Source organism: Halichoerus grypus, chromosome 11, assembly GCF_964656455.1.
Source record: "Halichoerus grypus chromosome 11, mHalGry1.hap1.1, whole genome shotgun sequence".
NCBI classification, from domain to species: Eukaryota; Metazoa; Chordata; class Mammalia; order Carnivora; family Phocidae; genus Halichoerus; species Halichoerus grypus.
Genome location: NC_135722.1, coordinates 53,648,796 through 53,672,465, shown reverse-complemented (window position 1 = coordinate 53,672,465; position 23,670 = coordinate 53,648,796). Strand labels below are relative to the sequence as shown.

The 23,670-nt window shown below is 39.0% G+C and overlaps 1 protein-coding gene across 1 annotated transcript in view; it reads right to left on the bottom strand.

Moving 5' to 3' along the window:
• Positions 1 to 22,102, bottom strand: part of RNF169 (ring finger protein 169) — an 80,287-nt gene extending 58,185 nt beyond the window's left edge. The window contains exon 1 of the mRNA XM_036082794.2: positions 21,579 to 22,102. Within this exon, the coding sequence (XP_035938687.2) occupies positions 21,579 to 22,080 (502 nt within the window). The 5' untranslated portion in view covers positions 22,081 to 22,102. The remainder of the gene's footprint in view (positions 1 to 21,578) is intronic.
• Positions 22,103 to 23,670: the final 1,568 nt, after the last annotated feature.

Sequence of the window (23,670 nt, the reverse complement as noted above, 5' to 3'; positions counted from 1 at the left end):
GACAGGCATTTTTCTAATTGCACCAAACCTCAGGAATGAAGTATCATTGTCAAAGCATACTCAATACAAAATTAGAAAGAGAACCTCACTCAACTGTACTGGGAAGATGTTAACCCTAACAACTCCCAAAGCCAAAGATAATCATCCCTTGTACCTGACTGTGCTTGAGTTTTCATACCACCAACCCCCGCCCCCAGGTTCAATATCTTATCAGTACATCAGGATGAATAAGAACTTTGGACTCAGGTCCCAAGACATAGATCCTAATCTGAATACTGCTACTTTCTAGCTACTTGTCCTTGGGCAAATAAAAAAACTTTTTGGGTGGGGCGCCTGGCTGGTTCAGTTGATAGAGCACACAACTCTTGATCTCAGGATCCTGAGTTCAAGCCCCACATTGGGCATGGAGCCTACTTAAAAAAAAGAAAAGAAATGAAATGAAATGAAAGAAAAGGAAGGAAAAAAAAAAAAGAAAAAAATCTCTTTGGGTAATTTCCATCTCCATCACCACCCGCAGGACCATTATGGTGGCTGGCAGTTATGTAGCACTTAAATTATGCCAGGCTCATTTCTAAGTACTTTGTATTTATTAACTTATCTAATCTTCATAATGACCCAAAGGGAAGGTACTATTATCCCCCATTTTACAGATGAGGAAACTGAGGCACAGAGCATTTACTTTGCCCAAGGCTATACTGCTATCAGTGAAAGAGCTATGACTTAAACCCAAGCAATCTGGCTCCAGAATCTGTGCTCTTACCTACTATGCCTTATTACTATTAATAATAATTTTTTATTTTTAATAATTTTTTAAAAAGAAAAAAAAAGCCTAACAATCCTATAAAACAATAAGCAAATGACATGAACAGGCAGCTTTTGGAAAAAATAAATTCAGATGACTTACAAACCTATTAAAATGTGTTCAATTTCAATCATATTTTAAGATATTAAAAACTTAAAATATTTCTTTGTATCAGATTAGCATAGATCAAAGAGTTTGATAAAGACAAGAGTTAGCAATGGTATCCTTTATCTTAAAGATAAATCATACACATGTACAAAGATGTACGTACAAAAATGTTCACTGTGGATCATCACAATACTAAAGACTGGAAACAACCTAAATATCCTTCAGTTAGAGACTGACTGAATAAATTATTAGATGACTGGGATACCACAAATCTTTTTTTTTTTTAAGATTTTATTTATTTGTTTGACAGAGAGAGACACAGCGAGAGAAGGAACACAAGCAGGGGGAATGGGAGAGGGAGAAGTAGGCTTCCCGCCAAGCAGGGAGCCTGATGTGGGGCTCAATCCCAGGACCCTGGGATCATGACCTGAGCTGAAGGCAGACGCTTAACGACTGAGCCACCCAGGCGCCCCTCACAAATCTTTTTCTATACTGTCTGTTCTTATTACTGGTCTGGTTTCTTGGTTTACCCAGTAATTTTTGTTAGAATGTCATTCATTGTGTATGAAAAGCTGTAGAGACTCTGGATGAAATTATATTCCTACAGAGGATTCATCATATTCTCCACAAGCAGATAGAATGAAGGCAGATCACCTCACAATGCAATCAGGACATGAGCTGATTCAAGGCTGGCTGTAATCTTTGTTAACGCTTGTAAAGCCTAGCCTGGTTTGTAGCTCTCCAAGGGTTCAACTGAGAGTCTGGGTGTTTACCAAGACTACCTTCCTTGGAGGAAGTCCTGAACTTTTCTCTCCACTAAAGAACTGTTACAAGAGTGCTTTGCTTTTCAATAGCTTTCTGAGAAGGTTCTTAGCCTTTTTTGTTTGTTTGTTTTTTACCCTGCACAGTTTAAGAATCAACAAATCCTCAAGAGAAAAAAAAGCAGGTAGAGAGGAAGAAGGGGGTGGGGATGCCCTTCCCTTTTCTCTGGGATCTTGGCCTCTCAAGTTCTTGTTGCTCTGGCAGCCCTGAACTACGATGTTTGTATCCCCAGCCCTATGAAGAAAGCTTAGCTGGCTTTTCCACCTCTTAAAGTTGCACTCTCCATTAACCAAGAAACCACAAATGTCTGAAGTCCTGGCTGCCTTGGCAACTTAACAATGCCTTCATATAATATTTTTTTTTAAATCAGACTTTTCTAGTTACTCTCAGCAGGAGTTTGGGTCCACTACAATCTGCTCCACCATAGCCAGAAGCAAGATCTACATTTTTCAGAAGCAGTGGAGAAGTGGAGAAGAATTTTTTCATCATGAAATCACAGACCATTAGTAAAGAAGGAATGAGCAGTGAGGAAGAAGACAAAAGTGGAGAATATTCCTTTGAGAAAATCAAGAAAGGGTTACTAATAAAGGTAGAATGTGTGTGGTCCAAGTCCTAAAGAAACTTAAAATCTTACTAGGGAAGGAAAAACATACTTGAGTGAGACAATTATAGAATGTCAGAATTATAAAACTAAACATTTAAGAGCTGCACGGAACAGGGGTGCCTCGCTGGCTCAGTCGACAGAGCATGTGACTCTTGATCTTGAGGTTTTAAGTTCAAGCCCCATGTTGGGGGTGTAGAGATTACCTAAAAATGAAATCTTAAAAAAAAAAAAAGAAGAACTGCATAGAACAGCAAGAGGTAGACATGCACAAGAGCAAAAGGAAGACAGTGAATCCAAGTCCATCCTCTACAACAAAACATATGTAAGCATGGAGATACATAGGAAATAAGAAACCATTATCCATACTAATCTCAAGGTTACCTGCTTATACTACCCACCACACAACCACTATCAAATGGAATATGTGAAAGGAGAAATCTTAATGTTAAATTAAGCATACCATTTAGAATTAGGAAGGTGAAGACATGGGGTGTGAACCACAAATGTGTTCTAAAACCAAACTAAAGTGGTTTCTCTTTTATCTATTTTTTAGTTTACTCTTTCTAAGAGTGCAGATGACAGCCAAGTACTGTCTTAAACTAATGCAACTGCTCATTTACCCCCTTGCCCAAGACAAGTAACAATTTAGAGCAGGCAATATAAAGAGTGGTTACCTGGGAAGAAGAAGGGCACAGAGAAAAAGTTAAAAAGCTAATAAGATGTTAATACCAAACTTTAAGGCTGCTTACTTAAGTACCAATAATTAACAGCACATATTACTACTACATGAACGTACCCTGCTTCTTGTATTTTAAAACTATCCTTCAGCAAAGAACTAACCAAATCAAAGTGTCATAGCCCACATACCAAGAACATATAAAATGCTTATAACTTTTGACCTAATAATTAATTTCCAGAAATCTATCTAAGAAAATAATCTAAAATATAGAAGAACTTTTACATAGAAAGATTTTTATTGTGGGGCGCCTAGGTGGCTCAGTCAGCCAAGTGTGTCTGACTTCAGCTCAGCTCATGATCTCAGGGTCCTGGGATTGGGCCCTGCATCAGGATCCATATTCAGTGGGGAGTCTGTTTCTCCCACTCTCTCTGCCCACCCACCCCCCTCGTGCGTGTGCTTTCTCTCTCTTTTTCAAATAAATAAATAAATAATCTTTAAAAAAAAAAAGATTTTCATTGCAACCTTGTTCATAATTGTAAAACAAAGACTGAGAATAGCCTAAAAGTCCAATTTTGAGGGAATGGTTAGGCTAATTATGGACATTCTATACAACGTATGATCATTCTGCCATTAAAATTATATAGACTTTTTAGAATAATGCGAGCTATTGCTTTAATAAGATAGGAAACCATTTACGTTAAATGAGAGATGCAAGTTGCCAGACTGAATGCCTTATAATCTCAAACATTAAAAAAAAAAAAGAATGAAACAGGGGTGCCTAGCTGGCTCAGTCGGTAGAGTATACGACTCTCAATCTTGGGGTGGTAAGTTCGAGCCCCATACTGGACATAGAGCCTGCTTAAAAAAAGAAACATTAAACATAGAAATGGCAATAACAAATGGAAAAAGAACAGCAATATAATTGTAGAAGTCACAAAAGGAAAAAAAATATTAGTGATTAGGTATCAAGTTATCCTATAAAAGTAAGTATGAATAAGGAAAAAAGTTTCCAGAGATTAAGAAATTAAAGCAGGAATGATCAATGAAGAAAAAGGGAGTTGCTATGGGAAGAGAAAATACACACAAAATAAGGCACGAGACCCCTTCCCCAAGCTTATTAGTGAAGACAAATTTATGAAAAGTTTTTTTAAAAGATTTAAATAACAACAGAGACAATGACAAATGGATTTTCACAAAGTAACCAATTGCTAAATGAAGCTTACAAGCAAACACCGCAATCAATAGGTGTCCCCCCCATCCAACCCCAGAAGAGAACCAGGGCTGGGAAGGAGAGGCAGGCTTTAAGAAGATGGGACGAAGCAGAGACTAACTGGTAAAACTTAGGTAACTCAAGAGATGGAGAAAGAGAAATGCATGTGAATAACAAAGCATGAAGTATGAAGGCTGGACAGTGAATAAATATGATTTGCTAGAGCAGAAAGGTTGTTTGGAAGAGTTGTGCAGGTCAGATAGGTACGCTGGGGAATAGGGTGTTCTTTACTTTTATGTGAAAACAATGCCAAATTTGGGCAGAATCTCCCCCACATACAGTATGAAGGGGCTACTTTGGGGACTCTATCAGGAACGCCTACCTGTGTCAGTCACTCAGTTAAGTGTTTGTTTTTTTTAATATAGCACATTACCAGCCACATGAGTATGCCTGATAACTTCCCCAAGTACAAAGATTCTGGGCTGAGGAGAACACTTAGACATTATCACCTACCCGTGTGACACTGGACACGCTACAACTTCTCTAGCTCTCAGTTTCCCCATTCCCCAAAGGATAATAATACCTCCCTCAAATGAACCATTATGAACGATTAAACATGATTTAATGTAATCTGTCTGGTACAGTGTTGGCTATATAACTAATATTCATTATATGTTAGAAACTTCCCCATAAGGAGAAAGAAAAATTCTACTTAACATTTTTCAGGGATAGAAATTTCTTAACAATTGTAGAAAAGTATAAGGAATTCAATGAAAAAAAAAAAATGGCACCAAAGATTTTTTTTTATATATATATTAGTGGGGCAACTCGAAAGTACTTACTAAATTAACTGCTAAAAAAAAAAAATTAATAATACTCAAATTTCAAGTTGCATCTTGCTCCTTTGCTTAAAGATTTAATCTGATTTGTACCTTGATCTGGAAAGAATAATGAGCAGCCTGAGGCTGTAAACTCATGGCCAGATACAAAATTATTTTAGGCTTTGCAGACCATAAGGTCTCTGTCACAACCGTCCACTCTGCTGTTGTAGCATAAAAGCAGTCATGGACAGTATGAATGAGTATAGCTATGTTCCAAGAAAAACCTTTATTTACAAAAATTAGCAGCAGTCTGGATCTGACCTGCTGACTCTAGTTATCAACCCCTGGTGCTAAATGTTTGCATCCCCCCAAAATTTGTATGTTGAAACTTAATCCCCAAGGTGATGGTATTTAGAGATGGGGCCTTGGAAAGGTGATTAGGTAATGAGAGCAAAGCCTTCATGAATGGGATTCGTGTCCTTATGAAAAAGACCCTAGAGAGTTCCCTCACCCCTTCGACCAAGTGAGAACACAGCAAGATGACAGTCTATAAACTAGGAGGTGGGCCCTCGTGAGACACCAAATCTATAAGCATCTTGATCTTTGACTTTCCAGCCTCTGGGAACATGAGAAACAAATTTCTGTTATTTTTTTTTTTTAAGATTTTATTTATTTGGGAGAGAGAGACAGAGCGAGAGAGAGAGCACAAGTAGGGAGGAGAGGGAGAAGCAGGCTCCCCACTGAGCAGGGAGCCCGATGCGGGGCTCGATCCCAGGACCCTGAGATCATGACCGGAGCCGAAGGCAGACGCTTAACTGACTGAGCCACCCAGGCACCCAAATTTCTGTTGTTTATAAGCCCCCCAATCTGTGGTATTCTGTTATAGTAGTCCAAATTGACTAAGACACATGGACTGGAAAAAGACAAAGTAAGAGAGTAGAGATCCACAGGATTTGCAAAAGCAGGTATTAAATAAGAGTACAGTGAAAGCAATAAGTTTCCTTGTTGAATCCAGAAACGGCCCAAACAGTAAGACACAGTTAGGCAGCCTGCATTGGATTAGCATTCACAAGCAACAGGAGACACACAATAAAAGAGGTCACAGAAGCAAACATCAGGTATAGGAACGCTGCAGAGATGAAGGCCCTGTAGATTTAGGCAGAACAAGACCACCATATTGTTGCCCCCACCATATCCTTTGGACTTAATTTCTGCTCTGAGGCAAAGAATCATTCACACTAGTCCACAAGGTGAAATCATACCAAATTAGAAAGAGTGCAGGATTTGGAACCATACCACATGCATTCAAATCTACCACCCACTGGATAAACACTGATGGTCTTTACCCTTGCGAGGTCTGTGTTTCTTCATCCGTAAAATGGGATTCATATCTACCTTAACAGGGTTGTTTTTCTCATCAAATCCTCCAATACCCCTTGGTACAGATTCTTATGGTAGCCTAACTGGCCTGTTGGACTCATTTTTGTCTTTCCATCTATCATCAACACTGCTTCCCTGGTTTTTTATAAAACAAAGTCCCGACCCTATCATCCTCCTGCTTACTTTTACTGGCTTCTCTCTGGGACCCAATCTACCATTCCAGCCACATTTTTCCATTCCTGCAATACTGCTCCCCTCCCCAGCCTTAACACATCTCACTATACCTAGATATGCCATATCCTGCCTCCTCTATGACTTTATATATGCCACTTCTTCCTAAAATGGTTTTTCTCCTTCTCACTATATGATTACTTCAAAACCCTGCCTATTGCCCTCTCCTTTGTGAAGCTTTTCCCACTAACCCAGAGAGAATGACATTAGCTTCCTATAGGCCCTCATAACATTCTGCACTTATCTCATTGATAGTAGCATTTATTACCTGTGTTATAATTACTTGTCTCTGTCTCTGCCTCCCCAAACTAGATTTCCTTGAAGACAGGATGATCTCTAGGTATGTATGTGTCTTAGTGTAAGACAGTGGCTTAAAAAATTTTTGTTGAATGAACTAATGAGAAAGATCTTTAATACTATTAGCACCAGTTCATACTAAAGTCTTTCAAAGAATCTGTTGTCTGAAGGGAGTTGTAGTAAAGCTTTTCTTTATAATTAAGGCAAAGGTAAACTTCAGTAGAGTCCAATCTTTTGAGGTTTTTATTATAATAGTTTTATAGAACCAAACACTGGACAAAACACAAGAGAAATGGCAAAACAGAAGTAAAGGGAAAATAAGTCCACTGCTATTCAGAAAAATAAAAACCAAACCGAAACTGGAAATAAGTTATCTTCAAGCTTAAAAATTTTGTGGCAAATACACGTGACGAGGAAGATGGTTTGACAGCAGTTCATGCCAATAACAAACAAGCCAGTTTTGTTGCTGATAAATTCAGTATGAGCAAGGCTAACACAATCTTTAGCGGTGTGAAGAATTTAGCATCCAGATGGAGAGATAGTACACCCCATTACACTCTTCACTAGTCAGGCATTATTTAAAGCATAAGGGTCAGCTCTGAGTGGCATATTTAAAGATGACCAGAAGGGTAAAGGAATTATCACATATAATCAAAAACTTTTAGGGATTTTTTTTTAAAGGAATCTTTTTCCTTCGTTAAGCATTGCCTGTGTATCTAATACATTCTAAGTACCATATTAAGTGCTGAACACATAGAAACATAATCTCTGACCTCAGAGAGTTCATTGTAGTGCCAGATACACAAATGAGGAACTGAAATCCAGTGACGTTAGTGAAACACATGCTTATGTGGTGGTACAAAAGAAGGTAGCTGACTCCAATGTGGGTGAGAAAAACTTTCACAAAGCACTTATGTTTCAGCTGGGCCTTAAAAGATGTGACAGGAAGATAGAGTCTTCCAGGCAGAATAATCATAGGTGACAAAAGATCAAAAAGGATTAAAAAAGCATACTATATTACAAGGTCACTAAGTAATGTAGTATGACCAGAACCTTTGGAAAGGGAGGAAGAACCAAAGAGATTAATTTAAGAAGTGTAACCTAAAAATTCAGATAGAAATAATCATGGTCTTTAAATACTTGAATATTAAAACTACACAAGCAGACTTTGATTCACTAGAAAACTTAACTTTCAAACCATTAAAACTGTCCAAATAGACAGCAATGAGTAGAGTCACCAGAATGGGAGAAGTATCCCTATTCACGTGTAAGATCAATCTCCCCCTGGTGTTCCAGATCGCATCTTCTCTCAGCTCTTCATGACCTTAACTCATCAGTTTTCTCTACTCTCTCCAGCATCATCAATTTCTCCCTCTCTAATATGATAATACACAAATATAATACACAAACATGACTTAATATCATCTCTTAAGAAGAAAAAAACACCTGAGCTCTTGTCCCCCAGCAGGTACTGACCTGTTTCCCTGCCCCCCTTTACAGCAAAGCCCTCCAAAAAGTAGAATATATATTCAGTTTCTCCTTTCTCACTTTAACCCATGCTATTAGGGCCTTTTTGTGTGTGTGATCCACCACTCTCTCAAACTGCTCTTAATATTAAGTCACCAAGAAGGACCTCCAAGGTTCCCCAGGGTCAGTTTATAATATAGGCACAAAAGAGTTTAATGAATGAGTATAATCTTATAAACAGAATCTTTACTTAGCCTAAGAACTAAGGATCTTTCCAATCAAAACAGCTAATACCAGCCTTATGGAAAGTATCAATCTGGGATAAACCAGCTCTGCTCTTGCATACAACTATCTTCATAGTAATACTATCCATTTCCTCTGGAAAACCAGAAAGGATAGTGAGATGTTGAAATTGGACAGTCTTGCATCATCTTTATTAGTATGAATAATCAGCAAACACTCCTTACATATCTTCATCACAATTGTCTAATACTTATTTTAATGCAGTCTTCTAAATTAGACTGAGGCACAGTTATTAAGTGTGAAAGATAACTGTTCTTCCTTCAATGTTCCGCCTCTAAACTTTCTTGTTCTCTTCAAGTCCATCCTTTTTAAGTATCTAGTTCAATGGCTTATACAGATGGGGTACTCTAAAATGTCTAGTAAATAAACTGTAAAACCTAACATATGGGACCTAGTACAAAGTAAATTCCGTAAATGCTAACTCCCTCTCCAAAACTATCCCAACTTGAAGAATGCATAAATCTGATAAAACCTCCCTACCCTACATGAACAAGTTTATCTATTTCTCTCTCAGAAGTACCTGCATTTTAAAAGAACCATAAGAATAAGGGACCTAAAGAGAATATGTATTGACTTTTAGATACAGGATATAAGAGTGATATCCTGAGGCAACAGAACTTTCCTTAATCACCAAACTGATTAATCATTAATCTGACCCTATATATCAAAAGAAAGTTAAACCATTTCTTTTACTAATTCTTATCATTAAAAAGCCATATATAGTAATTATGCACTGTAAAAAAGCTAGTAAAGTCTGGCAGGAAATGTATAATTATTGACAATGGTTTTCTCTGGAGAGACAAACAATAATTGTCTCAACCGTAATTTATCCCTTTTCCTATCAAGGACAGCTGTTATTACTTTTTCCAGTACTATAGTGAGCATTTTTAAAATTTTGTTGTGTATATACATGAATATATGTCATAAATGTCATACACACATTCATATATAGGGCAGACACCAACTGATGGAATTGCCACATGGCAAGAAATGTATCTCTTCAACCTTACTAGGTGTGGCCAAACTGCTCTCCAAAATGTTATACCAGCTTACACTCCTCCAGCAGCATGCAGTTCTCCATTATTATCAAATAATTGATCATAAATTATGCCAGTCTGATGGCCTTTCATCATTGGTTTAATAACTTGCATTTCCCTAATTACCAATGATAGTGAGCATCATTCCAGATATTTATTGGCCTTTCAGTTTTCCTCCTCTGTGAAATGTCTATTCAAATCCCCTCACCGTTTTTCTAATGAGGTGTCTGTCATAGTGGTTTGTGGTTCCTCATATATTTTGCATATTAATCTCCTGTCAGTTATTTCATTGAAAATATTTTCTTCCACCCTGTGATTTATCTTCTTACTTTATATTATCTTTTATCATACTAAAGTGTTTTACTTTAATGTGTCCAAATTATCTTTCCTTTATGCTCTTTGTATGAATACTTCTCTACCCCATTTTCATAGAAATACTTCTAGTATTCTTTAAGCTTTATAGTTTGACCTGACAATTAATTTTTTGTATATGGTATGAGGTAAAGATCTATTATTTTCTTGCTTTCTATAAGGTTAGCTAACTACACAACAACTGAAAATGGTGTCGTTGCCCCACTGATTTGTAATGCCACCTGTCATCTACCAAATTCAAATATATGAGGGCATGTTACTGGACTCTTTATTTTCTGATTTTTTACCTATTTAACACCAGTTATCCAACTATCCTGACACCAATACCTGTTTTAATTAATACAGCTTTATAATAGCTTAATATTTGATAAAGCAATGTGCTCCAAAACGGTCTTGACTGTTCTTGGCCACTAAACATCCTTATTGACAAGTTCCACTTAAAAAAGAAGTTCCCTTCTATTCCAAGTGTTCTAGCTTTTTAAATAATGAGTGGCAAATTCTGTCAAATGCTCTTTTAAGAATCTCTTGAGATGATCATATGATTTTACTTTCCTTTAGTTCATTAATATAATTATATTAGATTACTTTTTTGAAGATTTTATTTATTTATTTATTTATTTATTTATTTATTTATTTATTTATTTATTTATATGAGAGACAGAGCATGAGCAGGGAGGAGGAGGCAGACGGAGGAGAATCAGAGAGCCCAAGGCAGGGCTTCATCCCAGGACCCAGGGATCATGACCTGAGCTGAAAGCAGACGCTTAACTGAGCCACCCAGGCGCCCCACATTAGATTCTTAATGTTAAACTGAATTGCTATTCCTGGAATAAATGCTACTTGGTTGTGATTTTTTTTTTAAATGTACTACTAGATTAGTGAGTATTTTATTTGGGATTTTTAAAATATACATTCATGAGATTGGCCAGTATTTTTCCTTACCCTGTCCTAGTATGATTTTGATATCAAGTTATAAAAGCCCTCCAAAAGGAATCTGGAAACACTTTTATTCTCTGGAATAGTCTGCATAAGGATTACCCATCCTGCATTATTTGTGGAAGAAAATGGGCCATGTATCCTGCAGTTTCCCACATTCTGGATTTTGCTTATTACATCCCCATATTACTTAGTGGGTAGATTTTATTATTTGTTCAAGTTCTTCTTTAGTTACATTACTATTCATATTTTCTATTTATTCTTGAGTAAGCTGTGACAGGTTGCATTTTCCAAGAAGTTGACTATTTTATACTTATCAAACTCATGGCATAAAATTCCATATTCTATATTTATGGTGTTTTTATACATTTATCATATCTATAGTTGTATTCCCTGTTTCATTCCTAACATTATTTATGCCTCCTTTTCTTTTTCTTTGACCAATCTTGCCAGAGATTTGTCTGTAATATAAATCTTACATTAGTATCTTCTGTGAATTATATTTTGGTTTTATTAATCCTCTTCACTGTTTGTTTCCTATTCCATTAATTTCTGTTATCTTTATTCTTTCCTATCTTCTACTTCCTTTGGATTTAATCTGCTGTTACTTTCCTAACTTCTTCAGTTGGCCACTTAACTCAGTAATTTTCAGTCTTGGGGTGCCTGGGTGGCGCAGGCAGTTGAGCTTCTGACTTGGTTTTGGTGCTGCTTGTGATCTCAGCATCATGAGATCGAGCCCCGCATTGGGCTCTGTGCTCCATGCACAGTCTGAGACTTTCTCTCCCTCTGCCTCTCCCCACTGTACTCTCTCTCTCAAATAAAATACATAAATCTTTAAAAAATAATTCTCAGTCTTTCAATTCAAATACCTTACAGATTCTAAGACATACATTTCTTCATATTAACATCTCTGAAATTGGGATCTTTCTTACAACTGAAGTCTTATAATCACGGTCAGTCAGGCAGCAGTGATGATGCCATGGTCATTGCTTATGTATAAACATAGACAATTAAAGAATAAGCTTGCAAAAAAAAAATGTAGTGATTTGGTGTTATCCCTGGTGGCATGACTGGACAACTGTAACCTCTCAATATTAGCCAACAAGCCTATTATAGACCATCTGAGGAAGAACTATGAGTCTCATCTGAAAACCTTTTGTTGAAGCCATTTGGCAAGCTCAAGAAAGCATCAGCCTCAAAACCTGACGGGTGCCAGCAGCGTCAAAGAAAATGGTAGGGATAGCTATGGGGCACTCTTTTAAGAAATGCTGTATCACCAACGTTCTCTAGGACATAGTAAGCAATACTACATAGAAAAACACAGACCTCTATAATTCAGTCAAAACCAAATTTAGAAGAATTGTGAACAGGAATATCCTACTAATTTATTACTTCACTTTCTTTTATAAATATATGCTCAAGTGATCTGTTAAATCTATATCTAAATAAATTTATAACAGCTCTTTCAGGAAGCATAAAGTTAAAAGGTCTAGGTGATAGGAAAGCATTGTTTGGAAAATGATAGTGCATCTTACAAAAGATGGCATCTTAAGAGTCAATGAAATATAATATAGGCACTTAAATTTCCTTAGCTTTGCTTTAGCTGTATTCCACAGATTTTGAGATAGTTGTTTCCACTGTTACTCAATTCTAAATATATTCCAATTTCCATGATTTACTTTTACATACATTTTTTAGATGTTTTTTTACCATACATTCTTTAGAAGTTTGTTTTTGCATTTTTAATTTCCAAACACGGACTGGGAGGGGGATTGGTTATATTTGTCATTAATTTCTAATTTTACTGTATTGGGGTCAGATAACATGGTTATATAGCAACCTTTGGTATTTGTTGTAACTTTCTTTGTGCCTAATTATGTGCATGTTCTATATTCGTTTAAAAAGAACATATATTCTCTAATTTGGGAAAGATATGGTTCTATATAAATGCAGCAGATCAAGTTATGAATAGTATTTGTTTTAGTGGTTACCCTTAAATTTTTAATATGCATCTGAGAGCCTAAAGTTAATCAATATCTCTATCTTCCTGAACTATATATAGAACCTTACAACTCTTTAATACTGACCACTCTGCCTCCCAGCTTACATTTTATCCTTGTCCAATATTTCAGTTCCACCTTGGTTTTGGCCCCCACAAATTAATCATAATTATTTTTGTTTTATACGGTCAATGTTGGCTTAGTTTACGTACCTGTTTCTTTGTTCACCATGACTTCTTGTATCCTACTTTCTTCCCTGTTACATTTCTTTCTTCCTGAAGTACATTCTTTAGTATAATAGTTCTTTCAGAAATAGCATGCTAAATTCTCTGTATTTTTATATGAAAATATTTTTTATTTTTCCCTCACTCTTGAATGATAACTTAGCTGAGTACAAAATTCAGATCTCTGTCAACACTTAGAAGACATTATTCCATTTTCTCCTGGCCTCTCTTGTTGATTACAAGATGTCCGCTCTCGGTCTGTTGCTCCTTTGTCTTTCCTTTTTGGTTGCTTTTTAAAGTGCCTTTGGTGTTCTGTAGTTTCATTGCAATGTGTTTAGTTGTGGGGGTTATTTGTTTTGTTCATTTAATTATTTCTAGGGCCTCTTAAGTCTAAAACCTAAGGATTCATGTCTTTCTATTAACTCTGAAATATTCTCAAGTCAGCATCTCTTTCAATTCCATGTCTCCTCATTCTATTTTTCTCCTTCTGTAATTACTATGAGATGTTGGGTCTTCTTGATCTTTCATTTTTCTTCACCTCTTTCAGATTTTCCTTCATCGTTTACTGTTTTGTGTTCTCAGGATTTCCATATATCTAATTCCCAGCTTACTAATTTTCTCTTCATCTGTGTAAGCTATTGCTTATTTACGGAGCTTTTTTTTTAACCTCACTGACTATATTTTTCATTATGTTTAGCTCTTTTTCAAATGTACCTATTTCATAACATCTTATTCATTTTCCAGGATGTCAATTAGTTCTTTAATGTCTTTAGTCACTTAAAATGTGCTAATTTAAATTATCGTTCAAGCTGCTACTCCACCATCCTGGTTTCCAGAGATATAATCCTCTTGCTTATCTGCTAACTCTCATTTATGTTAGAAAATGGTTTCCTCATGTGTCACATTTAATTATAAGTTCATCTTCAGCTGGGCTTCTTTCTTAGAGAATCTCTTCTGGCCCAAGTTGGGAGTACCCCTTGGAGTCTTGTTTTTCCTTTCTCCAGGTGACCCAGGGGTATTACTAGTTTGGAGCCAGCTTCTTTTTATTAATTTCTCAGCCTGGTGATACTTAAACCATATAACAGAAACTCAGATCCCAAATATAAGCAAGGCATATGTCTTGTGCTTCAATTTCTGAGACGCTTTTTTTCCCATTTCCTCTCTGCATAGAACCCAGGCAATCAAGACAAGATTTCTTATTACTGGCTTGTGTCAGTGGGAAGATTTTTCTCTACCCACCCCTTCGCTTTGAATGCACATCAAGAATCCCAGTTTTGTGCAGAAGTTTTAGTTTTGGTTCCCTTTTCTACATGGTTAAAACTCAGTCCACTAGTAATAGAAAACCAGAAATAACCCCTCACCCCACCCCTTCACCCTGCTCCAGGGCAACACAGCATGAGTTCAAGGCTTACTAAAGTTTTGGTTTTTAGTTTCATTTGTATTTCTAGAACCTGGAGATTTTCCTGTCTTTCCTGCAAGCTCAGGAATGCATTTTAAAAAATTGTTAGTTCAGTATCATCCAGCTTTTCTGGATATTTGTAGCAGAGGAGTCTTCTTATCTCAGTTAGCCATCTTGCTAAAAGAGAATCTGGGCTCTCCAATCCATTTGCTACATTAACCCCACAGGAGTAATCACTCTAAAATGCAAAGATGAACTCCTCTTTAAAACTCTTCAGTGGATTCTTACTCCTGAGCACAGCATTCAAAGTCCACTATTATCCAGTAACTGCTTATTTCTGAAATTCCTTCTCGTTCCACTCTCCCACATGTACTCTGCTCCAACCACTCCTACTTACAATCCCTAGAAGTCTCCTTGTTATTTCATACTCCTGTGCTTCTAAATATACTGATTTCCCTCATCTTTATCCTGCCCTCATCCACCTACTGAATACTCAGGGTCAAGTGTCTAACTTTTATTGAACCCATTCCTGACCCATCTAAGTTTGATTCTCTTCATTGTGAAATGGCTAACATTCATTGAGCTCTTCATATGCCATGCATTCTAATAACTCATTTAGTCTTAACAACAACCTTAATGGTTTTGCTATTACTATCCCCATTTTCTAAATGAGGAAACTAAGGTACAGAGAGGTCAAGCAATGTGCCCAAGAACACACAGCTATAAATGGCAGAGCTAGAATTCAAATACAGGCAATCTGTCTCCAGATTCTGCTCCGTTAACTGGCTCTATTTATATGTACTTTATTGCCTTCTACAATTCTATCTTTTTTTTTTTTTTTTTTTTAAAGATTTTATTTATTTATTTGAGAGAGAGAGAATGAGAGACAGAGAGCATGAGAGGGAGGAGGGTCAGAGGGAGAAGCAGACTCCCTGCCGAGCAGGGAGCCCGATGCGGGACTCGATCCCGGGACTCCAGGATCATGACCTGAGCCGAAGGCAATTGCTTAACCAACTGAGCCACCCAGGCGCCCTACAATTCTATCTTGCATTATGGTTATAATTGCATTTATTACACATTTCAGTGGCATGTTTATATACCAATCTTCCCAACTACACCAACATGAGAAAGAATGTTTCTATTCTATTTGTAGTTACTAAATTAATGCATGACTGAAGGAAAACATCCCCATAGCCACTGCTTTAGTCCAGCCCCTCTTCATCTCTTGCCTGAACTACTAAAATAGCCCCCTAACTGGACTCCCTTCTTCATTTTTATTCACATCTTTCCTCCATACGCCAACCAATATTGTCTTTCTAAAGCACATTATGATGATGTCATTCCACTTACTTAAAAACCTTTAAGGGCAGGGGCACCTGGGTGGCTCAGTCAGTTAAGCGTCTGACTCTTGATTTCAGCTCAGGTCATGATCTCAGGGTGGTGAGATGGAGCCCTGTGTTGGGCTCCTTGCTGGGCGTGGAGCCTGCTTAAGATTCTCTCTCTCCCTCTCCCTCTGCCCCTCCCCTCCTTAAAAATATCTTTAAGGGCTCTGCATTATCTATAGAATAAAGTCCCAAATTCTTTTATCATGATATACCATGCCCTTTGTGATCTAACTTCCACAGTCCCTTCTCTTTTCCTTCCCCATTCCAGTCCCACATTCCATCAATATTTAACTCCTTGTCAGTCCCTGAATATGCCAAGAGTCTTCAGGCTTTTGTACATGCAGGTTCTTCTCCCTGGAATGGCCCTCCTCTCCTCCCTCATCTGATGAATTCCTACTCTTTTCAATATACGGCTCAAATTCCTTAGCTTTCCTCCACTCTTAGTTATCCCATTCCTATACTCTGTTGGCATTATGCATTTACCTCACTTACTACTTTGTAACGTTATTTGGTAAGGTGTTTGTCCAACTAGACTGTGGAATCTCAAAGAATGGGGACCACGTCTTATTCATCTTTTTTATTATATTATCTTACAGAGCATGTGCCCCTAAAAATGCTCATTGAGTTAGTGGGATGATATTTGACAAACATATCCTATATCCTACACTCAAAAAAACTCAGAAATGAATTCAAGACTAAGCAACTCATCCAGATTAACTGGAAGTTAGGCAGGAGTGGAAATATGAATGAACAAAAACAAATACCTCCTAAATTCCTGCTGCTCAATCCTGAATTCTATAGAACAGAGATATTCCTTCAATGGCAATTAATATTTAGTTGGTGAGGTCATCTCATTCTGAGCTGTTTCCTGCATTAGTATAACATATAAGGACACTCTGAAATTCTGGAATATGTGTCACTAAGGATAAAAAGTTGAGTCATTATACATTTTAAAACAAATCCTGTACAGATGAGGGAAATTCTTGTCCTTTTCCACCACAATCACATGATTTCATTATTCATTAGTCCTAAATGTAATTTAGGCTCCACACATAGCAAACATTGTCTGCCAACTGAGTAATAAACCAGAACTACTTGTTTGTCACAGAAAGAGGACATTTTTTAAATGTACGTTAACCCTAAGTGAACAGGGACATTGGGTAGGATTAAAGCGAAGGGATAAATGAGGTACTATTAAATTTTTGAAATGCTCTTTTAACACTAAAAATTTTTTTAAAGTTCTAACTGCCAGTTTAAAACATTCATTGGCCTTTGTCTAGCTTTTCTCTTCAATTATTACCCATGGTAGAAGAAAAAGAACTGTCCTAAAAGGTCTTGATTTCTGGTTTTTTTTTTTAAGATTTTATTTATTTATTTGAGAGAGAGTGAGAGAGCACGAGCAGTGGGGAGGGACAGAGGGAGAGGGAGAAGCAGACTCCCCATGAGCAGGGAGCCTGCCAAGGGACTCCGGGACCATGACCTGAGCCGGGATCATGACCTGAGCCGAAGGCAGACACTTAACCCACTGAGCCACCCACAGGCACCCCAAGATCTTGGTTTCAAGTTCAAAGGCAGTATAATTTAGAATGATCACTCTTGATTTCAAATCAAAAGACTAAATGAATTCTTAAAATTCATTAATTATTACCAATGAGACTTAAGGACTGCTGTTGTATATACAGTTGACCACTGAACAATACAGGGGTGAGGGGCGCTGACCCCTGGCACAGTCAAAAAGCCACAGTAACTTTTGACTTCCCAAAAACTTTACTTACAGCCCACTGGTGCCCGGATGCCTTACTAATAATATAAACTGCTGATTAACATATATGTTGTATGTTATATGCATTATATATATTGTATTCTTAAATAAAGCTAGAGAAAAGAAAATGTTAGGAAAATCCTAAGAAAGAGAAAATACATTTACAGCACTGTAATGTATTCATTGAAAAATATCCACGTATAGGTGGATCCACAGAGTTAAAACTCCTGTTGTTCAAGGGTCAACTGCAGTTGCAAAGGTACCTATCTGTGCCTGTGTGCTACATTTTTTTTTAATCAATGGACCAAGCCTGTCTCTAAATTTAGAATATAAGCTCCAAGAGGAAGAAATCTTGGACCATTTCATTCACGAATGTCTCCCAAGGACCTAGCACAGTGCCTGGCTGGCAGAGCCTAGGCATTCATTACATACTTGTGAATATTGCTCAAAATGGCCCAAATGCTATGTCAATATATGCAGTGAGCTACAGCTCCTTGAGGAATATAAAGTTGTAATAGCCTTCACATAATGTTGCACAAATCAACTGATAACTATATCCAAAAGCAAACTGACAAGGCATATAATAAAACAAAACATTTTACATAGGAGTCCTTAAGGTTCTGAACTTTAAAGCTTGCCGAGGAGCTGGCAAAAAACAAAAATGTCAGCAACACAACCAAAATTTTCAACAAGCACAAACTCTTGCACTTATTTCATAGACAATTCAATTCCAAAAGAGCCATGGGGCTTCAACAACAAAACTGTAAGAATTTCACTTAAACACCAGTGCATTTACAACAAAATTTAATTTCCAGTAATATAAAGCAGGCCTGACCTTTCTTTTATCAACTGGCCTAAATATGCCAAAAGAATATTGCTAAGCAATATACTTCTGAATATACCTAAAATTGCTATTTCTATTGCTGTTTCCCACTCAAAAACACAATGTAAATATTTATAAAACTGGTCTTTAGTTTTCCCTATTAAAAGCCATCAGAGCATTTAACTGGGAATTAGGCTATATTTTAGCCCTTATTTATGGGTTACTCTTTTGGTCTTTATCTGCTACTAACTCATGATGACCATTCGCTGGTCACTTTTTTTAAGATTTTATTTATTTATTTGACAGAGAGTGAGAGAGCACAAGCAGGGGGAGCGGCAGAGGGAAGGGAGAAGCAGGTTGGATCCCAGGACCCTGGGATCAGGATCTGAGCCGAAGGCAGGCGCTTAACTGACTGAGCAACCCAGGCGCCTGTGGTCACCTTCTACTCTCTTCTGGGCCTCAGTTCTCCCTTCTGTAGAATGAGGGACCTGTGTTAAAACAATGGTTCCTCGCTTTCTTTTTGCAACCCTTTGAGAATGTGGTGAAAGCTACAGGTGACCTCTCCATAACAATGCACATACATGTGTATATAACAATTCTATGAATGGCTATTTATAATAGCAAAAGATTGGAAACAACCTAAATGTCCACCAATAGATGGTTAAGTAAATTGTTATAGCCATTCAATGAAATTCCTTGCAACTGTAAGTAGAATAAAGAAAACTTCTATATAGTGATGACAAGATTTCCATCATGTATTGTTATATGAAAAAAGCAAGTTACAGAACAGTGTATACAATACACAACCTTTTGTGTAAAAAGATAAAAAACTAAAATAAATATATTTGAATTTTTATGTATAAGCATAAAGAAACTGGAATAAATGAGAATGTGGATGTTAGTGGGAAATGAGTAAAGGGGTAGGAGGAACCCTTCCATTGTATACTTTCTTATATTTTTGTTTGCATTATGTGAATACACTGCATATTAAAATTTTAAATTAAAAAACTGTATATACCTTCAAGAAGTCCAACCCACTGAAGCTAGAAGATAATTCCCAAACCCTGCTCAGCAATATTCTTCTATAATGATTTGACTTAATAAGCCTGTAATTATATACACTCAATGATCCAACAAGAACATTTAAGGAAAAATATTTTTCATCACAGTCCTCATAAACATATAATTGGTGGATACTCAGTGATTCAACAGATCCTAATTTGGAATCTCATTTTATATAATTTTCCTTAATTACTGATACACTTTATGACAAATTTCTTCAAGGGAAAAAGTTTGCAGAAATTATTGAGCCATACTCCCTCTCATGGATCAAATTTCAGACTATTTCACAGAGGAGTCCAGACTTTAGAAATAAGAATAGAAATTTCTACCCTATTTGACCATATAATCAATAGTACTAGTAGGGAGACCAGAGAAATACTTTTTTTTTTTTACCATAATCTCAGAATTTGAAGTAAATTAAAGAGCATTCGAGAACATCACACAGCACCCACAAATTAGATGACATCTGGGGAGGCCTTCTTGCTTGATGTGAGCAAGAATCAGATGGAACTGGGTTTTCATTCAGGCAAGTTACTTAACTTCTCTGGGCCTCAGTTTCATCTGTAAAATGGAAATAAAAGTACCTATCTCATAAGGATGTTGTGAAGCTTAAAAAGAATAATGAGGAATATAGAAAGTAAGACGTAGAAATAAAAAAAAAAAGACGTAGAAATAAAAAGTAAGGTATCCTAGGACAGTGGCAGGTGTCCGCTCGACTCAAAACACACTGCATTCTGGAACCTGTAGTTTCTAGAGACTGCACTTTCATACACAAGCAACGCCTTCTTTTCCCTACTTAAAATAACACATGGCAGAATTCCCAGCACAAAAGGTGCAAATATCTGGCCTTTCCTAATTACGCTTCTTGAAAATCTCCTCCTAGGTAAGCATTTCTTATCAAAGAGCTGTAGATGTTGTCTTGATTGGATGTGTCTCAAAAAGAGTCCTAAGTTATAACAGTTTTGTTTTGTGGTTTTTACAGGACACTTTCTATGTCAAGCTCAGCACCAAAGAGTGGCAGGCTATGGAAGGTAAAGAAAGGCAAGACGTTGAAAGCAACAGTCCTACAACAGACTTTTAACTGCCAGGATGATAGTAGGAAATCTACACTGCCATGGAGATAGAAGCAGCCCCTGCCAAGCAATCTCCATATACGAAACTTTTAAACCCCATCCAGTTTTTTGTTTTGTTTTGTTTGTCTCCAGCACTACTGGAGCTTATTAACTTTTGGAATTATTATAAATATAAATAACCCTGATTTATTGCTTCCTCACTATGTGCCAGGCTCTGTGCTAAGCATGCATTTTTCAAGACTTTGTGAAAACTGCACATGTGAGTTCATTCTCTCAACCCACTCCACACTCAAGTCTGAAAAGCTCCCTTCACATCCTCAAGTGCAACTTACTCCTTAACTCCGGATACTCCACACCTCTCACTGATCCATTCAGGCCCAGGAGCCACGTCTTTACAGGCAGTTCGACCCCAACCTCTTCACCCAGCACTAAACCAAGCACTTCTCTGATCCTCCAGGGCCCCTGCAAAGTTCGGAACCCTTCTTCCACACACCATTCCAACCTGGCCCTAACTTGTTCCAAGAATGCTGTTTCCCTCCAAACTTCTGACTTCCGTAAGGCGCGGGATCCCCTCACCGCCCCTCCAAATCCATCCTGTCCGTACTTCATTCCGAAGTTCAAAATTCACAAACAGATGCACCTGGACAGAGCCCAGTTCCAACCCCACGAAAAGTCTACACGGCCGCTCGAGTACGGCCTGGGACCCTCCACCCCCTAACCAGGCCAGGCCGGGCGCGCTCGGCCTCGCTCCGGACCCCAAAGGGAGGAGGGGAAGCTCCACCTGGCTCTGCGGCCGCGGCGCGCGGCTCCTGCTCCGGCCTGGGCCCCGCGGCGGCCGCGCCCCCGTCCCGGCGCGGGCGGCAGCGCTCGGGCTGGCCGCGGCGGGCGCGCTCGCCCTGCACCTCCGCGTCGGCCTGGCCGTCGTCGCGGGCCCGACGGCGGGCCCAACCGGGGCCGCGGGCTCGGCAGCGCGGGCAACCCGGGCCCGCTGCGTCGGCGGCGCGCTGGGCGCAGCCTCGGCACAGCGAGTGGCCGCACGGCAGGGCCGCCGCTTCCCCCGGGGTCTCCAAGCACCCGGCGCAGCCCGACTCCTCCGGCCGCGGCGGTGGCGGCGGCTGCAGCAGCGGTGGCGGCAACACCAGCAGCGCGGGGCCAGAGGCTGCGCCCGGGGCCCCAGTCTTGGCTGCCGCCATCTCGTCACAGCGGCCCCGTCGGCCCCGCCGACTGAGAGCTGCCGCTGCCGCCGCGGAAGAGGCCCGAGTACTCGGACCTGCCGCCGCCATCTTGTTTCCCGTTTGAAGGGAGAGTCCGTTGCGAGGGAGAAGAGTAGAGGGCGGGGCAGTGCGCGGCGGGCGGTGCTGTCTACATATTTATGAGGGGGCGGGGCTCCAGTGAGCCCGGGGAACGTTCTCCCCGGGCCTGGTTGGCGGAAGGCGAAACCTCATTAATATTTATGTTTACCTTATATGCAGTCTTCAGCCTCACCCTCCAGTCTTTGCAATTTCCTCTTATTGAGCCCGATGAAGTTGAGGACTGAGAGGATTTGGAAATTCTGAGCGATATTAAACTTTATGAAGTAATTACACGTATTTCTTCTGCAATACCCTGATAACTAAGGCTAACGTGAGTGGGGAATATGTGAATTATCCAGAACCCTCCCTCAGTGCTTCATTTGATGTGAGAGTAGTGTTGTGACCAGGCCTACTGTGACCAGCAACTAACTACTAAAAATAACAGCTTCTTGTCAGTCCTCATCTCCATATCCTCCCTCTCCACATCCTTCCCGGACCTCCCTTTGGCTGGCAAAACCATACTTTCCTGGTTTTCTCTCAAACCCTCAGCAATTTCTCAGACTCTTTTGAGCCCTCCCCCTTGTTTGGGGCTGAAGTGTAGGTATTCCTCTAGGCTCAAGCCTCAGTCCTCTTCTCTCTTTGGGTGCCACCTCACCCTCACCTCACAGTTTCTTCCAGCTGAAACTCCCAAATTGATATCTGCAGTCCAGACCTCTTGAGTCCAGCCTTGCATATTCAACTGCTTGATGGAAACATTACCTTGGATGTCTGCATTCCTCATGTGTACAAAACTAAAGTCACTGTCTTCCACCCTACTTCCAAAACAGCTTATTTCTTATTTCCCTCATCCTATTAAAGGTACTATCCTCCGAGTTCCTCAAGCTCTAAACTTAGTGTTGTTTACTTTTCCCTCACCTCCCACATCTGTCAGTTTCTTGTTCTTCCACGAAAATGACTGTTTTCCCACCTATCTTCTCCTCTTCATCCCCCTCCTACTGCCCAATTCATGTCTCATCATCTCTCACCTAGATTATTGCAGTAGCTGCTATAGGTTGTCTTCATGCCCACAGCCTCTCTTCTTCTAATCCATCCTCTACAGCTCTCAGAACTGCTTTCCAAAGGACAGCTCTGGCCTCGTCATTCCTGCTGGGGCTGATCACCAAGGGACGTGCTCAGACTTTGATGCCAGGCCCTTTCTGGATGCAGAGGGGATGGAAGAAAAAAAATGACTCCCCTCTGATAGATGGTTCTACTGCAGCAATTCTCCCGCCCTTTGCTTTCTTTGCACTAAGGCAGATCTGAACAGGAGGACATTAAGCAAATGGCATTTCCTGTTGGGAATCTTTATAGGAAAGCATACATTTTATAAGGAGAGCAAACACAAAAAAGGAACATAATGGAATGGAAGGCATCAGAGGCCCGGGGTTTCCATGAGACTGCCCGGAAACAGTGTCGGAACTGGTGGTAAGCCAGAGTTATTGGTAGAAGTCATAGAGCAGGAAAAAGAAAGTCGATTCCCAAGATGAGATCCAGATGGCGGAAGAACAGTCAAGAATTGAAGAAGAGTCTTTGGGGAATTGA